Source organism: Stegostoma tigrinum, chromosome 13, assembly GCF_030684315.1.
Source record: "Stegostoma tigrinum isolate sSteTig4 chromosome 13, sSteTig4.hap1, whole genome shotgun sequence".
Taxonomy (NCBI): Eukaryota; Metazoa; Chordata; class Chondrichthyes; order Orectolobiformes; family Stegostomatidae; genus Stegostoma; species Stegostoma tigrinum.
The window spans coordinates 10,936,432-10,956,753 of record NC_081366.1 but is presented as its reverse complement, the minus strand read 5'-3'; the positions used below and the strand labels follow the sequence as shown (position 1 = coordinate 10,956,753).

Here is a 20,322-nt window from a genome sequence, read left to right as displayed (position 1 = left end):
TGGTGTTCCCTAAGGATCACTTCTCAGTTCCTGCTGAATTCCCAACTACATGCTGTTCGCCTCGAGAACATATACTGGGAATTTCTTGTAATTCACAGCCCACTCTCATGAGAAGATGGGATTCTTGTATACCCCACCATCCTATCATGGACAGATCCATCTGCAGCAGATAGATTTCCACGGATGTGTCAAGTATGTTTTTCCCTCTTCTCATTCGCATCATTAACTCCCGCAGGCCCAGTCTAGCCGCTACATCCTTTACTTGCTCAGTTCCAAACTGGGTTACTGTGTTTGATGTCACCCTTCCAAAGTGTATTCTGCATCCTTGGCACTCTAAGTACATCCTCCAGAGTGACATCGAACATAGAACAGAACTGAGTCATTGGCTGAGGAGGATGGTAGCTGGTCATCAGGAGGTTTCATAGAACAGAGAACATAGAACAATACAGCACAGTACAGGTCCTCCAGTCCACGATGTTGTGCCGAACTTTTACCCCAAACCTAAGTCTATCTAACCTCCACCCCTACCTTATACTATCATCCATTTCCTTGCCTATGTTTGACCTCAAGTCATGAGAATACATAAGGGCAATGCTGATGATTCCCAAGACAGCTTGCACAATGTCTGTATCACTGTGCATCCACCTCTGGTGGGCCAGTTATGTTGGCGAGACAGAATATACCCAGGTATGGCGCTGTTGATGTCTGGGGCATTGTAAAGTTTGGTTTTGTGAGTATGAGCATGTTAGCCTGTTGCTTCTGTGGGATATTTCTCTCAATTTTGACACAAGCCCCCTACGTTAGTAAGGAGTTAACAGGGCTGTGAATGCTATTGCTGTTTCTGGTGCCTTGACACTGCTGTGGAATTTACAGGGACTCTCTGTGGAGAATGTTAATGTTTGCAGGATGTATCTGCTGAGCGAATTACAGGGGGTGGTCTCCTGAGAATAGTTTTGCAGAAAGTAAATTACTTCCAAATAGTTAAAGTTGCCAAAGTTAACAAGTTTTCTTTGTTAGAAGACTATTGTACAGCAAGGCTGATTAAAAGCAAACCCAGATAAACACTTCCATGGAAATCTATTCAGGTGCCAGGATTTTTCAAATTGTTCATATGGTCCCTGTAACAAAGGCAAGTGTCAGAAAAGTCTCAGTTGGCCTGACTGGTTTCTGTAATATTGGAACTCAGTGATTCAGGTCTTCAACATAACCAAAGGCAGGATTGGGTTCAGGAGAACTGTTAGGAAGCCCTTTAATGCACAAAAGGTGGCATAGGTTTGAAACTTTCTTCCATAAATGACAGTTAATGCTTGAACAATTGTTAATTTTAAATTGAGGTAGATATTTTTGTTAAGCAAAGGTGTTAAGGAATATCAGGAAAAGACAGCTTTATGGTGGTAGGCCAAAGAACAGCCATGATCTCACTGGAGTAACAAGCGCAAAGGGATGAATGGCTTGCTCATGTTCCTATTTGTTCAAATCATTTGATTTTACAATATAAAAAGTACAGTCACCACAGTCTTCCCAAACCAAAAGGCTGCTAACTCATTGAACAGAGCTAGCTGGTGGTGCTTTAACCTGAGGGTCACCATGTCTCAGGCAAGAGGGGAGTCCTTCGTGGGAACCTCAGGCATGCAGGAATTGAACTCACACTATTGACGTCTCCATTCTTTGCAAACCAGCCATCCAGCCAACTGAATTAACCCTTTCTTAAACACTGTAGAGAGAGTGCAGAAACTAAGCATGTCCATGCTGGCATTTTCTGCTTGGGCTGCTTGTCTTACACGTAATCGTGCTTTGTAACTTCATCAACTTTAACAATTTATTTTTAGGTATGTATGGAGCCCTCCTGCAGGCTTCATTGAATCAGGGTTGATCCCCTGGCTTGATGGTTTGAGCGGAGGGTACAGTCGCCATCAGATGTTTATTGTGCTGGAGTACATCTCTGCTGCTGTTGATGGCAGACAGCACCTCACAGATGCCATTTATTAACTGAGTTCACATTTATTTAATACAGAGATTACAGGCTTAAGAGGATAGATTACATGCATTTGGTTTGTATTCTCTTAATTTAGAAGATTGAGAGATGATCCAGTTGCGATGTTCAAAGTAGTACAGGGTTAATAATGTTAGAACAGGTGAGGGTCTCCAGCAATATCAGTTTTTGTGTTAATTTCATACATTTCCTCTTTGCTAACAAAGTGTCACATCATAACTTCAGTCTTCTACTGGTTAGGAGGCTCATTTTCAGAAAACAGGGCTGGGTAATCATACCCCAATGCTTTACATTTTGATTCAACCATTCTCTACCACCAATGTTATACACTAGAGGATGGTTCAGTGGTTAGCGCTGCTGCCTCCCAACTCAGGGATCTGGGTTCACTTCCACCATGAGCAACTGTTTGTGAGGAGTTGCATGTTCTTTCTGTGTCTGTGTAGGTATACTCCAGGTGCCTTGTTTCCTCCCATTACCTAAGGATGTGTGGGTTAGGTGGATTGGCCATGGAAAATGAGAGTCTGGGTGTGATGTTCTTTTTTGCATCAGTGTGGAGCCAATGAGCCAAATAGTCTCTTTACACACTGTAGGGATTCTACAATGACAGCTCTTCTTAAACAAAGTCCACCCATTGTTAAACCTGGTCAGCATGGACAAGGTGGAATGCAGGGTCTGTTTCTTTGCTGTATGTAAGTTTACACCCCAATGATTACTAATTCCACATTTTTATACAACTAATTTTCACCAATTTTCTTTTCCTTTCTTGCATCCAGAAATGTTTTTAATCAGAGCTGAGCTTTGTTTCTCCCTCAACATATCACCCATCATATTTTTCACTTACACCACTAAATCACCTGTGTTTTCCAACTAACTTACCAATTAACATGCAAAGCCCATTATGGGCTGTGCAATTGCATCAAAAGTCTGGAAAAGGTGTGGACAGAGGGATGGGATTGAATCAGAATGAACGTCCACACAATTAAACCGGAACTGGTATATTCACCACTTGTTTCCTTGTTCCAGTACCTCTTGGACATTCCTTCAGACCATATCAGACAATAACACAGCACAACCACTTCCAAGCGTGTTCCGCCATTCATTTGTATTATGGTTCCATACTCCTGAATACCATTACCCAACAAATTTTCAATCTTAAAAAGCTTAGCTGACCCCTGGCTTTCTTGGAATAATTGTTGCAAGTCTTCGACTTTTGTGTTTCCTAAATGCCTTGGCTCTAATTCAGGAAGCACCAAAGTTGGGAACCTACAACAATCACCCCCAAGAAAGCTAGGGGCCAACTGAGATTTTTAAGACTGAAAATTTCTTGGGTAATGGTATTAAGGAGCATGGAAATGCATCCCCATCACAATATAACTGAGTGGTGGGATAGACTTGGAAAGGGTGAAATAACCTGTTCCTATTTCCCTACATTAGCAGAGTTGTGTTGAGGCAGGCACAGGTGATTTAGAGGTGGAAGTGAAAAATATGACGGGTGATATGCTGAGGGAGAAACAAAGCTCAGCTGTGATTAAAAACATTTCTGGATGCAAGAAAAGAAAAAGAAATTGAGGCAGGCATTAATTTTAGCTGCATTGACAGGGAGGAAAACTAACTTTCCCAGCGAAAGCACAGATTGCTGTGGTTACTGACCTCACGACAGCTGAACTCAGTCTTGAATGGAATCCAACGAATCAACAAATCCAGAAATGTTTCTGCCATTAAGTCACTCAGTTCACTTCTTTTGCGGAATTCCCTGCCCAGTGAAGTGGTTGAAGCTATCTCGCTGAATGTTTTTAAGGCAAGGCTAGATAAATTTTTGAACTGTAAAGGAATTAAGGGTTATTGTGAGTGGGTGGGTAAGTGGAGCTGAGCCTCAAAAAGATCAGCCATAATCTTATCAAATTGCTGGGCAGGCTCGAGGGGCCGGATGGCCTACTCATGCTCCTAGTTCTTGTGTTCTTATGTTTGTCTTCACAGACAACATTTAACTCACACAGCTACTCCTGGAGCAAGAATTTCTCTGTGATGTTCCACTGAAATCCATTAAAATGATCCATCTTGCACCAGAACAGGTCACACTTGTTGCCACGGAAATGGTTAGCATTTATTTGCGGGAATATGCACCTCACACAAGAACCCTCACAGCTGTCTTTGTATAAAGAAAGAAAAAGCATTTGAGCGTAGAGAGCAAATAAATGATAAATCATGAATGACCAGTTCTGAGGAAGGGTCACCGTAACCAAAACGTTAACTCTGATTTTTTCCTCACAGATGCTGCCAGACCTGCTGAGCTTCCAGCAACTTTTGTTTTTGCAACTGAATGACTTCGTTTATTTTCATCAATGCAATGCATCTGAAACCCAGTGACCCTCAGAATGGACCCAAAAAGTTAACTCGGATTTCTCTCCACAGATGCTGCCACACCAGCAATTTCTATTTTTATTTCTGATTTCCAGCACTCACAATTCTTTCAGTTTCTATATAAATATACTTTGTTGGTGTTGTTGACAATGAAGAATTCTATTACCAGATCATAGATTTGTCTCTCCCGTCTCTGAGTAATAAAGATTGATAACTGAGTAATAAATGACAACAAATGCTGAGAGAGCTATTCTATGACTGCTATTGCATTTTCATTTGTTTGAAGGGAAAGTTGTGGAAAGGTGAGTTAAGAAAGACAAAAGATCTGAAATTATGATAAGCCTTAGTCAAATTGCCAGCCATGCCTGAGATGGAGTATTGCACCTAATTCAGGAAATTACTCTGAAACTAAACTAAAAAAAATCTGGGAGGCAATAAGGGCTGCAGATGCTGGAAGCCTGAGCCTATAGGTGTGAGGCTGGAAAAGCACAGCAGGTCAGGCAGCATCTGAGGAGTAAGCAAGTCAAAGTTTTGGCCCGAAATACTCATTTACCCGCTCCTTGGATGCTGTGTTTTTCCAGTCTCACGCCTACATAAAAAATCTTGCCTTTATGTAGCACCTTATCCAGCCTTGCAGATTCCCCAAAGGACTTTTCAACCAAACAAAGTACTTTTCTAAAATGAAAGTAGAGAATGCCCGAAGTATTCAACAAGTCAAGGAGAATCCTTGGTGAATAATGATTCACTCTAATTACTTTTCAAGAACCCCAGAAAGCGTTTTTCGGGCTATTGCCACTTTTATAATGCAGGGAACTTGACGACCGATTTGTACAAAGCAAGCTCCCACAATGCGGCATTACGATAATGGCCAGTTAACTTGTCTCTTTTGATATAACAAGGTGTAGAGCTGGATGAACGCAGCAGGCCAAGCAGCATCAGAGGAGCAGGAAGGCTGACGTTTTGGGCTGAAACCCTTCTTCAAAAGTCTAGGCCTGAAACGTCAACTTTCCTGCTCCTCTGATGCTGCTTGGCCTGCTGTGTTCTACACTTTGTTTTCTCAGATTCTCCAGCATCCGCATTTCCTTCCATCTCTGAAACAACTTGTTTCTTTTGTCTATTTAGCAGGCCCTCAGAATGAGCATAACACTTGTTCACTGCAAAATGTGCACACTGAATCTTTTCTGTTGCACTGGAACTATCTCACTGTTCAGACTGACCTCCTGCCCTTACTGTCTGCTGTAGGAAAGATTTGCAGATGGACAATTACCACAGCATGAGACAACGTCCATGGCCAGAAGTGGAACTAAAACTCAGAGCATCTGACCCAAAGGCTGGACACTATCCATTACCCCAAATGACCAATTTCAGGAACACCTACTTTTAACAGTGTAGGTTAGGAAGGCTGACAAGGTTTGGAAGAAAGTGCAGAGGTGATTTACTAAATTCAGTTGATCAGACCTTGTGAAGTGGGGAGGTGATGGCCTCTTGGTATTATCACCAGACTGTTCAACCAGAGGCCCAGGGGCCTGAACCCTAGTTCAGATCCCCCCATGATAGATGATGGAATTTTAAATCAATTCAAATAATCTGGAGTTAAGAGTCTAATGGGGATTTCAGGCCAAAACGTTGACTTACTTACTCCTCAGATGCTGCCTGACCTGCTGTGCTTTTCCAGCCTCACACCTATAGGCCCAGGCTTCCAGCATCTGCAGTGCTTTTTGTCTCCAAGATTTTTTTTAGTTTAGTTACAGCCATTGCCAATTGTCCAATGGGAAGATAAACGCATTTGATAGAAACAGTGAATGGTGCGTGTCTTTACCTTATGGTGGGGTCATATTTTTAGATGAGAGGAGAAAGATTTTAAAAAGACAATTAGGCATTTTTTTTTTACACAAGGACTGGTTCATGTGTGGATTAACCTTCCTGAGGAAATGATGGATGTGGGTGCATTTACAGTGTTTAAATGACATTTGGATGGGTACATGAATAAGAAGTGTTTAGAGGGATATGGGCCAAGCAAAGACAGGTGGCACTCGTTTAGTTTAGGATTATGGTCGGCATGGGGTTGGACTAATGTCTTTTAGGGAAGCAAACTGCTGTCCTTACCTGATCTGGTCTCCATGTGACCCCAGACCACAGTGATGTGGTTGATTTTGTCCTCTGGGCAACTAGGGCTGGCAATAAAAGCAGGCTTGGCCAGCAACACCCATATCCCTTCAGTGAATAAGCAAATGTGGTGGTGAGCTGCCTGTTTAACTGTTACAGGTTATGTGGTACAAAGAGAGAGTGCTGTTACGGGGGGAATTCCAGGACTTTGGCCCGGTAATGGTGATGGAACGGTGATATCATTCCAAGTTAAGAAAGTATGTGGCTTGCACAGCCTGAATTGTAAAAATATGTCCTTAATTTTATCATTAACTGACCAAAAGAGACACAGATGTTACAAAAGTTCACCTTTTCAGATTAAACAACTTCATGTTATTAATTATGATGATCTTGGGTAGATCGTGAAGTAAAGCTCAGGCAGAGTGTTGCAGTTATTTTCAGAACATCCACACCATTAGTAACAAAAAGATCTTTAGTAATTCCAATTAAAAGGGATGTGGCCTTAGTTTCCTGCCTTATAATCTCTGAGTTGTAACCATGAACTCACTGACCCAACAAATTCCTGACAATTACTTTTCATCCAGTGTTTTGCTTTGCTGATCCCATGGGGCTGGAAGAAAGACTTGCATTTCTGTTGTGCCTTTCATTGCCTCAGGATGTGCCAAAGTGCTTTTCAGCTGATGACATGCAGTTTGAAGTGTAGTCACAACTGAAATGTGGGAGAAATAATAGCCAGTTAGAACACAGCAAGTTCCCAAAAATAGCAATGTTGATAAAGGGCCAGGTAATTTCATTTTCATGATATTGGTTCATAAGACACTAAGATGCAGGAGTGGAAAAAAGTCATTCAGCCCATTGAGCCTGGTCCACCATTCAATGAGGTCATTGTTTATCCGATAACCTTCAATTCCATTTTCCTCCCATTTTCCTGTGGGTCTTGATTCTCTTACTGATTCAAAATCTTCATATTACAGCCTTGAATGTACTTAATAACACTAACTTGACAGCTGTCTGTGATAAAGAATTCAGGGATGAATATTGCTCCATGTAAGCAGTGAGAGCATCCCTGCTTTTCTTCAGATACTGCGATGAAATAGTTTACATTCACACAAAAAGGGCGGGTACTCTCGGTTTAACATTTGATCTGGAAGATGGCTCCCTCTAGGGAGAGGCACTCACTTGTTTGGGTGTAACAGTTTTAACTTGGTAACACAGTGTGAAGCTGGATGAACACAGCAGGCCAAGCAGCATCAGGGGGGCAGGAAAGCTTGATGTTTCGCTTCGGGGCCCTTTTCTGAAGAAGGGTCCCGACCCGAAACGTCACCTTTTGTTCTCCTAAGATGTTGCTTGGCCTGCTGTGTTCATCCAGCTTCACACTTTGTTATCTCAGATTCTCCAGCATCACAGTTGCTACTATCTCTGTAACAGTTTTAACTTGGTGTTCTGTTCTATGGTGGGAGTTGTGCTTGATTTCTCAATCCCCATTTTGAGGGCATTTTTAGAATACTTCTCATGGCTTCTGTTAAATGCACCTGCTCAGTTCTCTTGGTGTGACTCATCTTTCTGTCATCTCCCTTCACTTTCCTTTCTTTCAGTGCTCTTTTAATCGCTCCTCGTGTTCCCTCTGTTATCGTGATTCTTATATCTTCTCTCTTTTTCCTTTATTAATGTTCTCCCTTACATTTCTTCTCTCACACACAGTCATATTCTCTCTGACTCTTCCTCTGGACTGAGAGCTGAAGAGTTCACAGTATTCTCATTCTTATGTCGCACCTCTCATGAACTCTGTCTCTCAAGACTTTTCCCTTGAGTCTTCGTTCACACTGTCTCCCTTCCAAGTTCTTGCTTAAAATGACTATCTTGATTTTTCTCTCCTACTTTGTACTCCCTCTGATTCAGTCAGTCACATTCTCTCTTTCATCTTTTTCTTTTTCTATCTCTCTTGCACCCCCTCCCCCCACCATCGCTGAAGTAGTCATGAAGCAGCTTTGTAATACCAGGGCAGCTGTGACATCACAAGATGATGTAAAATATATCTGAAGCAATGCAATTTGTATTTAAATTTCCACTTTGCTTTTCACCATTTCTTTATGCTTTTTGTTGCCTGTGCGACATGTTCTATCATCAGACGCTTATCTCACTGGGACAAGCTGTTCATATGTTCCAGAAAAGAAGGCCAGGTAGATAGATTATTGCCATTCTGTGTGAATGTGTGGATATGTGTGTTTGCGTGAGTGAATGTACAAGTGAGTGAGTGTGTAAGTAAATGTGTGTGTTTATGTGTAAGTGAATACGAGAAATTGAGTGAGAGTGACTGCTTGAGCTTATGCAGTTGTATGCTTGCAGGTACATGGCTGTTCGAGTGTTGGTGTATCTATGAAAGTGTGTATGAGTGAACCTGTCTGTGTGGTTGTGCATTTGTGAATGACTGAATGTGTATATTGAGTGTGAGTACATGCATATATATCAATGTGTGTGAGTTTGTGTGAGTGAAGATGTGAATAAATGTGTGCACATGACTAGGTGAGAGAGAGGGAGTTGTGTGTGTATGTGTGGGTATGGATATTTGTATCAGTGAGTTTGTATATGGGTGTAAATTTACTTAACTCTTCATTTCTCCAATTTATGCCTGTGCCCAATACATACTTCATTGTCATACCAGATATAGGAGAGCTCCGTTTCCTCATTGAAGCCATGGTGGTTCCAGAGTGTACTTGCTACAGTGCAACCAGGGGAATTGTCAATGCACTGCAAAGTGCAGCATTGAAAATTGGGAACTTATACTACGAATGGGTCAGAGATGTGCCGTGAGAGCAGTTTATGTCTATATTCTGGAGTTCAGAAGGATGAGAGGAGATCTAATTGAGGTCAATAAAATACTAAAGGGGATCGAGAAAATCGAAAAACAGCAGACTTTTCCTCATTCCTCAACCTACAACAAGAGGTCATAGTTTTAGGATAAGGGGAAGCGGATTTAAAACTGACATGAGGAGAAATTCACTTTTTTCAAAGTGAATCTGTGGGATTTAATACCCAGGGTGCAGTGGATGCCAGGTTATCAAGTAAATGAAAGAAGGAAATTGACAGATTTTTAATTAGTAATGGGCTGAAGGGTTGTGGAGAATGGGCAGGAAAGTGGAGTTGATGCAGAGATGGGCTCAGCCATAATTGTAATAAATGATAGAGCAGGTTCATGAGCTAGTTCCTATGTTCTCTTGTATGAGCTTAGGAATATCAATACTAGCCTGTAGGGACAGGGGGTGTAGGTGATCAAGGCCCTGAGATGTAGGGTGAATGTAGGGACTCAGTGGAGCAAGTGGTGAGCTGTGGTCACTACACACCAACTCAGACTTTCACCTCGGGAATTATCACTGTCCAGTCTCTATCAGGTGGGTAGGAGGATGAGAAAGAGCATGCAAATGAGGTGAGATTAGATACTAAGGTGTGCAAATATACACAAATAGATGTAAATTAATGCAAATAGTTCACTGGTGAAATTGTCAGCTTTTCATTGGAAGCTAGTTGTTGAAAATACCATTTTCCCAGCGCATGCGCGTGCGTGTGTGTGTGTGTGTGTGTGTGTGTATGTGTGAGAGCATGTGTAAATGTGGCCATGCAAATACATATTGCATATCTGTGAGTGTGTAAGTATGTATCTGTGACAGTGTATATCGGTATGTGTGTATCTGTGACCATGTGTTTTTCTAGCTGTTTGTTGAACTTTTGAGTGTGTACCTGTGCACGTGTGTATATCTGTGAGTGTATATATGTGTATTTGTAAACGTGTGTGTCAGTGAGTGTGTATGCATCTGTGTATGTGTGTGTGAATGAAGACAAAATTGGTCCTGCTGAAGTACACGTTATAGTGGAACGGTCGCACTGAAATGGCTGGCCATGTGATCCTGTGTATATTGGTATAGAACATAGAACATAGAACATTAGGGCACAGTACAGGCCCTTCGGCCCTCGATGTTGTGCCGACCTGTCATACCGATCTCAAGCCCATCTAACCTACACTATTCCATGTGCGTCCATATGCTTGTCCAATGATGACTTAAATGTACCTAAAGTTGGCGAATCTACTACCGTTGCAGGCAAAGCGTTCCATTCCCTTACTACTCTCTGAGTAAAGAAACTACCTCTGACATCTGTCCTATATCTTTCACCCCTCAATTTAAAGCTATGACTCCTCGTGCTCGCCGTCACCATCCTAGGAAAAAGGCTCTCCCTATCCACCCTATCTAACCCGCTGATTATTTTATATGTTTCAATTAAGTCACCTGTCAACCTTCTTTTCTCTAATGAAAACAGCCTCAAGTCCCTCAGCCTTTCCGCGTAAGACCTTCCCTCCATACCAGGCAACATCCTAGTAAATCTCCTCTGCACCCTTTCCAAAGCTTCCACATCCTTCTTATAATGCGGTGACCAGAACTGTACGCAATACTCCAAGTGCGGCCGCACCAGAGTTTTGTACAGCTTCACCATAACCTCTTGGTTCCGGAACTCGATCCCTCTATTAATAAAAGCTAAAACGCTGTATGACTTCTTAACAGCCCTGTCAACCTGGGTGGCAACTTTCAAGGATCTGTGTACATGGACACCGAGATCTCTCTGCTCATCTACATTACCAAGAACCTTACCATTAGCCCAGTACTTTGCCTTCCGGTTACTCCTACCAAAGTGCATCACCTCACACTTGTCTGCATTAAACTCCATTTGCCACCTCTCAGCGCAGCTCTGCAGCTTATCTATGTCTCTCTGCAACCTACAGCATCCTTCGTCACTATCCACAACTCCACCGACCTTAGTGTCGTCTGCAAATTTTGCAGTGATTAGAAACTGTAGCCTTTTATGAAAATTTTGCCTGTTTATGAGTAAATGTTTCATTTTGACAATTGTTTCTAGTGCTACTGAATGGAACTGCGAGCCATCAACATTAAGCAGTGCTTTAATAGTATTCAGACCTTCATTGATCAACATCCGCTACCTTGTAGATCGAAATTTAGGCCCAGGAAATCTCGGCCACGCCGCCACGCACCTGTTACTTCATTTTACTTATTGGATTATGACCGGAGGATTGCTGAGATGGGTTTGGAACATGATCCTCCTGCTTTCCAAATCATTGGGCAGAAATTGACATTTAAGAGAGGAAGATGGACAGCTCAGTCCTGTAATGGTCTCTTTACCTCCAGCCAACCTGACCTGCTGAGGAACGTCAGGGAAAAGAACCGAATGCTCCAAGGCCAGAACAACATCCTTCAGCTGAAGTTGGAATTGGTAATGGACATGTTGACTGAAACTACCGCTAGCCTTCTACTTATCGAAGAGGAGGATGAAGAAATGGAGGAAAAGGAAAAAGAGGAGAAGAAGGAGGAGGAAGAGGAGGTGGAGTTGGAAGAAGAGTTTGAGGAAGTGGAGAAGAAAACGTGTCCAAAGAAACTTCCAAAACCAATGAGTGCTTATGAGTTGGAGTCAAGTGACTATGAATATGGTGAAGAGCTGCTGACACCTCAATGGAGGAACAAATACTCCTTGCCTGCTCTTTCATTTGATGATGAAAGCGAATATTCAGAGGAAGCGATTTACACCAGGAGGCCTCAAGACAAACCCAAGGTATGCCCGATGAAGCGTGCAGCTCGAGCAAAAGAGAGAGGACGTGCAAGCATGCACCAGAATTTAGGAACCAGGAGCTTGTTAGGACCCAAAACCAGGTCCTCTTCGAAGGTTTGCAAACTGGAGCTGGAACTGGAACCAGAACCCAAGATTTATCCGAGACGCAAACCTAAACCTAAAGCCAAATCCATGAAGCAAACAGATGGAGTTTGCCCCATGAAGAAAGGGTCAAAAATCTGAGCATCTCTCCCTTTCGCAATGAATGATCAGTGTGGAGCATCTGCTGATGGCACTTCCCTAAATGTTGATGAATTGCTGGTGACAGAATAAAAATGTGACAAAACTGAATTTTTGTTTCTGGTTTTACCCTAGGCAGGCCAATTTTTGGAGGATGTCAAAATCACAAAGCTGAACAGATCAGGTTTGTTTGTTCAATGGTGTCATCCTCTTCCCAGAGATTTGACATGACATGGATCTCTATCAGTTTCCTGTGCTGCTCTCAAACATTTCCCATCAGTTAAATGCAACTAGTCAAATATATCCAGCAGAGATAATAGGAACTGCAGATGCTGGAGAATCCGAGATAACAAAGTGTAGAGCTGGATGAACACAGCAGGCCAGGCAGCATCTTAGGAGCACAAAAGCTGACGTTTCGGGCCTAGACCCTTCTTCAGAAATGGGGGAGGGGAAGAGGGTTCTGAAATACATAGGGAGAGAGGGGGAAGCGGATCAAAGATGATAGAGGAGAAGATATGTGGAGAGGAGACAGACACGTTAAAGAGATGGGGATGGAGCCAGTAGAGGTGAGTGGAGGTAGGGAGGTAGGGAGGGGATAGGTCAGTCCGGGGAGAATGGGCAAGCCAAGGGGGCAGGATGAGGTTAGTAGGCAAGAAATGGGGGTGCAGTTTGAGGTGGGAGGAAGGGATAGGTGAGAGGAAAAACAGGTTAGGGAGGCGGGGACAAACTGGACTGGTTTTGGGATGCAGTAGGGGGAGGGGAGATGTTGAAGCTTGTGAACTCCACACTGATACCATTGGGCTGCAGGGTTCCCAAGCAGAATATAAGTTGCTGTTCCTGCAACCTTCGGGTGGCATCATTGTGGCACTGCAGGAGGCCCAGGATGGACATGTCATCTAATGAATGGGAGGGGGAGTGGAAATGGTTTGCGACTGGGAGGTGCAGTTGTTTATTGCGAACCGAACAGAGGTGTTCTGCAAAGCGGTCTCCAAGCCTCCGCTTGGTTTCCCCAATGTAGAGGAGACCACAACGGGTACAGCGGATACAGTATACCACATTGGCACATGTGCAGGTGAACATCTGCTTGATGTGTAAAGTCTTCTTGGGGCCTGGGATGGGGGTGAGGGAGGAGGTGTGGGGGGCAGGTGTAGCACTTCCTGTGGTTACAGGGGAAAGTGACAGGTGTGGTGGGGCTGGAGGAGAGTGTGGAGTGGACAAGGGAGTCATGGAGAGAGTGGTCCCTCCAGAAAGCGGACAAGGGTGGGGAGGGAAAAATGTCATTGGTGGTGGGGTCGGATTGCAGATGATGGAAGTGTTGGAGGATGATGCGTTGGATTCGGAGGTTGGGGGGTCGGTACGTGAGGACGAGGGGGATTCTCTTTTGGTGGTTATTATGGAGATGGGGTGTGAGTGATGAGTTGCAGGAAATGCGGGAGACACGGTCGAGGGCGTTCTCGACCACTGCGGGGGGAAAGTTGTGGTCCTTGAAAAGCGAGGACACTTGAGAAGTGTGTAAGTGGAATGCCTCATCCTGGGAGCAGATGCGGCGAACGCAAAGGAATTGGGAATAGGGGATGGCATTTTTGCAGGAAGTTGTGTGGGAGGAGGTGTATTCCACGTAGCTATGGGAGTCGGTGGTCTTGAAATGGATATTGCTTCCTAGGCAGTTACCTGAGATGAAGACTGAGAGGTCCAGGAAGGTGAGGGAAATGTTAGAGATAGTCCAGGTGAACTTGAGGTTGGAGTGGAAGGTGTTGGTGAAGAGGATGAACTGTTTGAGCTCCTCGTGGGAGCATGATGCAGCGTCGTTGCAGTCATCAATGTTACGGAGGAAGAGGTGGGGTTTAGGGCCAGTGTAGGTATAGAAGAGGGACTGTTCCACGTAACCTACAAAGAGGCAGGCATAGCTTGGGCCCATGCGGGTACCCATGGCCACCCACTTTGTCTGTAGGAAGTGGGAGGAATCGAAAGAAAAGTTGTCGAGGGTGAGGACGAGTTCGGCTAGGCGCATCAGGATGTCCGTGGAGGGGGACTGGTCGGGCCTGCAGGACAGGAAGAAGTGGAGGGCCTTTAGACCATCTGCATGGGGAATTTAAATATATCCGCCATCCTGTTTCCCTGCTACATTTTTCATCGATTCTCTTCCCATCCCTGTAGCTGTTTCTGACTACCATATACTCGAATGATGCAACTGAATTATGCGACTGCAATAATTTCTTCTTTTCTGCAGACAACTTGACTGCTTTCTCAGTCTTTCTGCCTAAGTAACATGTGAAACATACTTGTGTTATGGACCAGACTAAACCTCCTTAAAATATGTTAAGAAGATAGCTTAGACCTCAACTTTTCTTATTTTAAAAGGCACGTGTGGGGCAAAGTGCTCTGGATTCAATATGATTGGTCAGCTACAAGGCTTGAAGCAAAACGCACTATATTCTTACACAGTAGTTAAAATGCAAGCGAAGAAAAAGGAAGAATTGGACTAACTTAACTCTGTTGGAAAGCTTAACAGAATAATAGATTATTTAACCACTAAAAAGCAACTGTTACAATGTAGAAACATACCATCAACTTACCCTTGGTAAAGGCAAATTCAGTAAAATAGTTTGTCTCACATGCAATTCTCACAGCTGAAGGAAGTCCAGCTTTTAGCTATAACAGAGAGAGGGATAACAGCTCCCACTTCCCGCTTCAAGACACCAGCAACTGCTGAAAGCTAAAACAAATCCTGGTTCTTGACCCCACCCTTTCTTGTTTCTTCTATTGTTTCAACTTTTAAAAAAGCACCCAAGGCCTCACAAGCTGTTCACTTTATTGGCGTGGAACAGACTACTTGTTACCTCTGTCTCAACCTCTTTGTATAAAAAAAAGGACAAAATACATCTCTTAAAGCTACAGTTTCATGATACTTGTACATATTCACTTCTTGAGCGCATTCACCTTAGCAATAGACTCTTTGAATGTTGTCCATACCTCTGAGGCACGTAACATAGATTCTGGTTCACATTCTTTGACATTAACAGATCCTTCACACTGACACATACGATTTTGGCTATCCCGAGATCTCAAAGACATTTAATATCTTCTGAGATAAACTGTTGAATGAACATCAACCTTTTTGGTTATTTTAGGGTTTGTCCATTTCCTTCCGTTTTCACTTGAATGTTTCTGCTTATCTCAATTCCCTGGTATTTTTCACATTACTTCTTAATTAATTGTGATATAAATTGCCTGCTTTATACATGTAGAGTCATAGAGTCATAGAGATATACAGCATGGAAACAGACCCTTTAGTCCAACTCGTCCATGCCGACCAGATATCCTAAATTAATCTAGCCCATACCCTTCTACACCCTTCCTATTCATGTACCCATCCAGATGTCTTTAAAATGTTGTTATTGTACCAGCCTCCACCACTTCTTCTAGCAGGTCATTCCATGCATGCACTAACGTCTGGGTGAAAAAGCTGCCCCTTAGTTCCCTTTTACGTCTTTTCCCTCTCATCTTAAAACCTATGCCGTCTAGTTTTGGACTACCCCACCCTTGGAAAAAGACCTTAGTTATTCACCCTATTCATGCCCCTCACGACATTATAAACCTCTATAACGTCGCTCCTCAACTTCCGACGCTCCAGAGAAAATAGCCCCAGGCTACTCAGCCTCTCTCTGCAGCTCAAAGCCTCCAACCCTGGCAATGTCCTTGTAAATCTCTTCTGGAGCCTTTCAAGTTTCACAACATCTTTCCTATAGCAGGGAGGCCAGCAATTAGTGCAGTTTTCCAAAAGGGGCCTAACTGAAGTCCTATACAGCTGCAACATGACCCCCCAACTCCTATACTCAATGCTTATTTAATATCATTTCTTTTAAGTTTGTGATTTGAACTTTGAATTAGTAGCATTTGGATTTTTCAGTACATCTGAAGTTAATAATTAACATCTGAGTATTTCTGTAGCCAGGTAATTTCTTTTCAAACAACTTTTGTGGCTACCTTCACAGCCTGATGGAGTTCTGTCTATCTTAGGATTTTCTAACTTAGCTGAGTGAGCCGCTGTGCTTCAGGGTTTCTGTTAGTAATTTCTGGATTTAAGGACTTTTTTAAGCTTAACAGAAACACCCAGGGCACACAGAGAGATTTTGACACTTTGAATAGGACAAGTCCTTGCTGGGAGATACATGTACAGAGCAGCGCTCCTGAGAGGGGGAGAATATAGGCAGACTAGATTACCTTGTACTATGAAGTTAGTCATAGTCTCAATCCCGAAATATTGGGATAAAACCCTGAAGAAGTGCCTTGAAGCTAGAGCATTTAAGCTCAAGTAAATGACAGATCCAGGAAGAGGCGATCAATATTTCCAGTCTAGGAGTTAAAGTCACAGTTACGTTAAACCCATTAAGGTATTAGAGAAAGGGATTTTGGTATGAATGCTGTATTGGGGTTGCTATTGGATACTGTGCAAGCGATGTTAGGTATTTTGAAACTTGAATAGGAGTTTTGCTGTTAATGTGATTTATACGTTTACTGTGTAGTTAAATCTTTTTGAATTTGGTTTTAAGCAAATAGATTAGTTTATTCTACTTTTTCTTGGTTTGATTTTACTTAATGAATTTCTGTTTTATTGTTAAAGCAATATCTGCATCTCTGTGTGCTCCTGTCTCAGTAAGAGATTATCTCATTAAAACCAAAGCAAAACAGTGACCGATTAATACACGAACAAAAACAAAGTTGCTAGATAAGCTTATCAGGACTGGCAGCATCTGTGAAGAAAATGTCAGAATTAACGTTTTGGGCCTCATGACCCCTCAGAAGAGTCTAGGAACTCTATTAAGCCCAGATTCAGACTGGGATCTGAACAGTAAGAACATCAGCTAGAATCACTCCTTAGTTTTATTTTGTTTACAATTTCTTGTAATGCCTCCTCTGGCTGTGCAATGACTATAGCATCATTTGTGAATCTCTGAATGTTGCAGCTGGAAGATCTTCTAAATCTTTGAAGATAGCTCCAGTATAATGGTAATATAGTTTTGCGGACATAGCACATTTCCAAACGACTTCTCTTTTGTTTGGGAACCTGTCTGACAAATCTGATCAACAAGGTGTAGAGCTGGGTGAACACAGCAGGCCAAGCAGCATCAGAGGAGCAGGAAGGCTGATGTTTCAGGCCTAGACCCTTCTTCAGAAAAATGAAGAAAGGTCTAGGCCTGAAACATCAGCTTTCCTGCTCCTCTGATGCTGCTTGGCCTGCTGTGTTCATCCAGCTCTACACCTTGATATCACAGATTCTCCAGCATCTACAGTTCCTGCTATCTCTGACAAATCTGATCACTGCTTCTTGTTTCCAATACAGGTTTTGAATTATCCTTTCATCACTTCCATCAATTTTCAGATAGCATAGATAATGAGAAATCATTTGCATTGAGTGGGGTGGGAGTATACTGGGGAAACAGATTGGAAATAATTATTCAAAACAAAAAAACAGCAAGCAAATGAGGACAATTCTTTTCTCGCAGTAGGTTGTTGCAATTTGGAATATGCTTTTGGAAAGGGTGATGAATTCAGATTCAATGGTAGCTTTTAAATGGGGAATGGGATAAATGTTCAAAAAGGGAAAAAATTGCAGGGCTTTGGGGAAAGACAACGACAAATGGGACTAATTGGATTGTTCTTTCAAAGATCCTTTACAGGCACAAACATCTCAATGACCTTCCTCTGAACTCAAAGGTTTAATAATTATATTGAAATAGAGCCATTTAACAGTTACAGAACAGAAGGAGGCCAATTTGCCCATTGTGTCTTTACTCATGAGCTTAAAGAGCAATTCACCTAGAGCCACTGTCCTTGCCCTATAAAACATAAGACCATAAGATCTATGAGCAGAATTAAGCCATTCGGTCCATCGAGTCTGCTCTGCCATTTGATTATGGCTGATTTGTTTCTCAACCCCATTCTCCTACCTCATCCCTATAACCCTTGATTCCCTTACTAATCAAAAACTATATCTCTCTGTCTTAATTACACTCAATGACTTGGACTCCACAGCCTTATGTGGCAATGAGTTCCATAAATTCTTCACCCTCTGTCTGAGGAAATTCCTCCTCATCTCAGTTCTAAATGGTCATCCCTTTACTCTGAGGGTCTGCCCTTGAGTACTAGTCTCTCCTATTAGTTGAAACATCTTCTCCACATCCACTCTCTCCAGGACCCTCAGTACTGTGTAGATTCCAATGAGATTCCCCTCATCCTTCTAAACATCATTGAGTGCAGACCAGAGTCCTCAAATGCTCCTCATATGACAAACCCTTCATCTCCAGAATCATTCTCCAAGGCTGCCTCCAAGACTAGCACCTCTTTCCTTAGATATGGGGCCCAAAACTGTTCACAATATTCCAAAGGCAGTCTGCCCAGAACCTTGTTCCACCTCAGCAGTACATGCCTGATTTTGTACTCTAGCCCTCTCAAAATGAATGCCAACATTGTATTTGCTGTCCTAACTGCCAACAGAATCTGCATCTTAACCTTAAGAGAATCCTGAACCAGGATTCCCAAGCCCCTTTTTTATTTGAGATTTCTGAAGCCTTTCTCATTTAGAAAATCTTCTTTGGCTCTAAGCTTCCTACCAAAGTGCATATCCTCATACTTCCCCACATTGTATTCCATCTGCCAATTCTTTTTGTTCCTATCCTGTTCAAGTCCTTCTGCAGCCTCCCCATTTCCTCAATACTATCTGTCCCTTTATTTAACTTTATGTCATCTGCAAACTGAGCAACAGTGCCCTTAGATCCTTCTTTAGCTTGTTAAAGTATAACATGAAGAGCTGCTGTCCTATTACTGACCCCTGTGGAACTCCTCCAGCCATCATGAAAATGGTTCCTCACTTTCTGCCTTGTATCAGTCAGCCAATCCCCTCTCCATGCCAATACCTTGTATCTAACACCACAGGATCAACTTATTTAGCATCCTCCTGTACAGCACTTTGGCAAAGGCTTTTTGAAAATCCAAATAGATCACATTCACTGGCTCTCCCTTTTCTAATTTGCATGATACCTCCTCTAAGACATCTAAAGATTTGTCAGACATGACCTCCCCTTGACAAAGTCATACTGACTTCTCCCTGTGTTACTGTGCACTTCCAGGTATTCCACAATCCTATCCTTAATAATGGATGGCAACATCTTGCCATTGGCTGAGGTCAGGCCAACTAGCCTATGATTTCCTATCTTCTGCGTCACTTCCTTCTTAGTCAGTGATGTTACATTAGCCATTTTCAGTCCTCTGGGGCCTTTCCTTATTCCAGTGATTCCTGAAAGATCACCATCAACTCCTCCACAATCTCCTCAGCTATCTCCTTCAGAACTCTGGGATGCAGTCCGTCTGGTCCAAGTGATATATCCACATTCAAACGTTTCACCTTCCCCAGCACATTTGCCTTAGTGATGGCCACAGTGCTTATCTGGCCACAGTGCTTATCTCTGCCCCTGACTCTCTTGTAGTCCTGGTATACTTGCTTGTGCCTTGTACCATGAAAATTGACGCAAAGTACCTATTCATTTCTTCTGTCATTTCTTTGTTCCCTATTATACTTCTTCAGCCTCTTTTTCCAGCAATCCAATGTCTACTTTTGCCTCTCTCTTAACTTTTATGTATTTTAAAAAATACTCTTGCAATCTTCTTTTATATCACTAGCAAGCTTACTCTCATATTTCATCTTATCTCTCTTTATTGCTTTTTTGTTGTCTTCTGCTTTTTTTTTAAAGACTTCCCAATCCTCAAGCTTCCTACTAATCTTCACCACATTCTAGACTGTCCCTGATTTCCCTTGTTGGCCATAGTTACCTCATCCTCCCCTTAGAATGTGTTTTCTTCCTTAAGATGATACTGTATTATAGTCACTGGCCCCAGGAGTTCCTTCACCTTAAGCTCTGCTATCAAGTCTGTCACATTACACATCACCAAATCTAGAATTGCCTGATCCTTGTGGTTTCTATCACAAGCTCCATAAAACATCTTATAGATAC

General features: G+C 42.6%; 1 protein-coding gene across 1 annotated transcript; it reads left to right on the top strand.

Annotated features, from left to right (window-relative positions):
- Positions 1-8,552: 8,552 nt before the first annotated feature.
- On the top strand, positions 8,553-12,343 carry LOC125458490 (chemotaxis regulatory protein ChePep-like). The gene is made up of 2 exons (XM_048543782.1): positions 8,553-8,640; positions 11,366-12,343. The coding sequence occupies exon 2, from the start codon at positions 11,375-11,377 to the stop codon at positions 12,311-12,313; it is 939 nt and encodes a 312-aa protein (XP_048399739.1). The 5' UTR covers positions 8,553-8,640; positions 11,366-11,374; the 3' UTR covers positions 12,314-12,343.
- Positions 12,344-20,322: the final 7,979 nt, after the last annotated feature.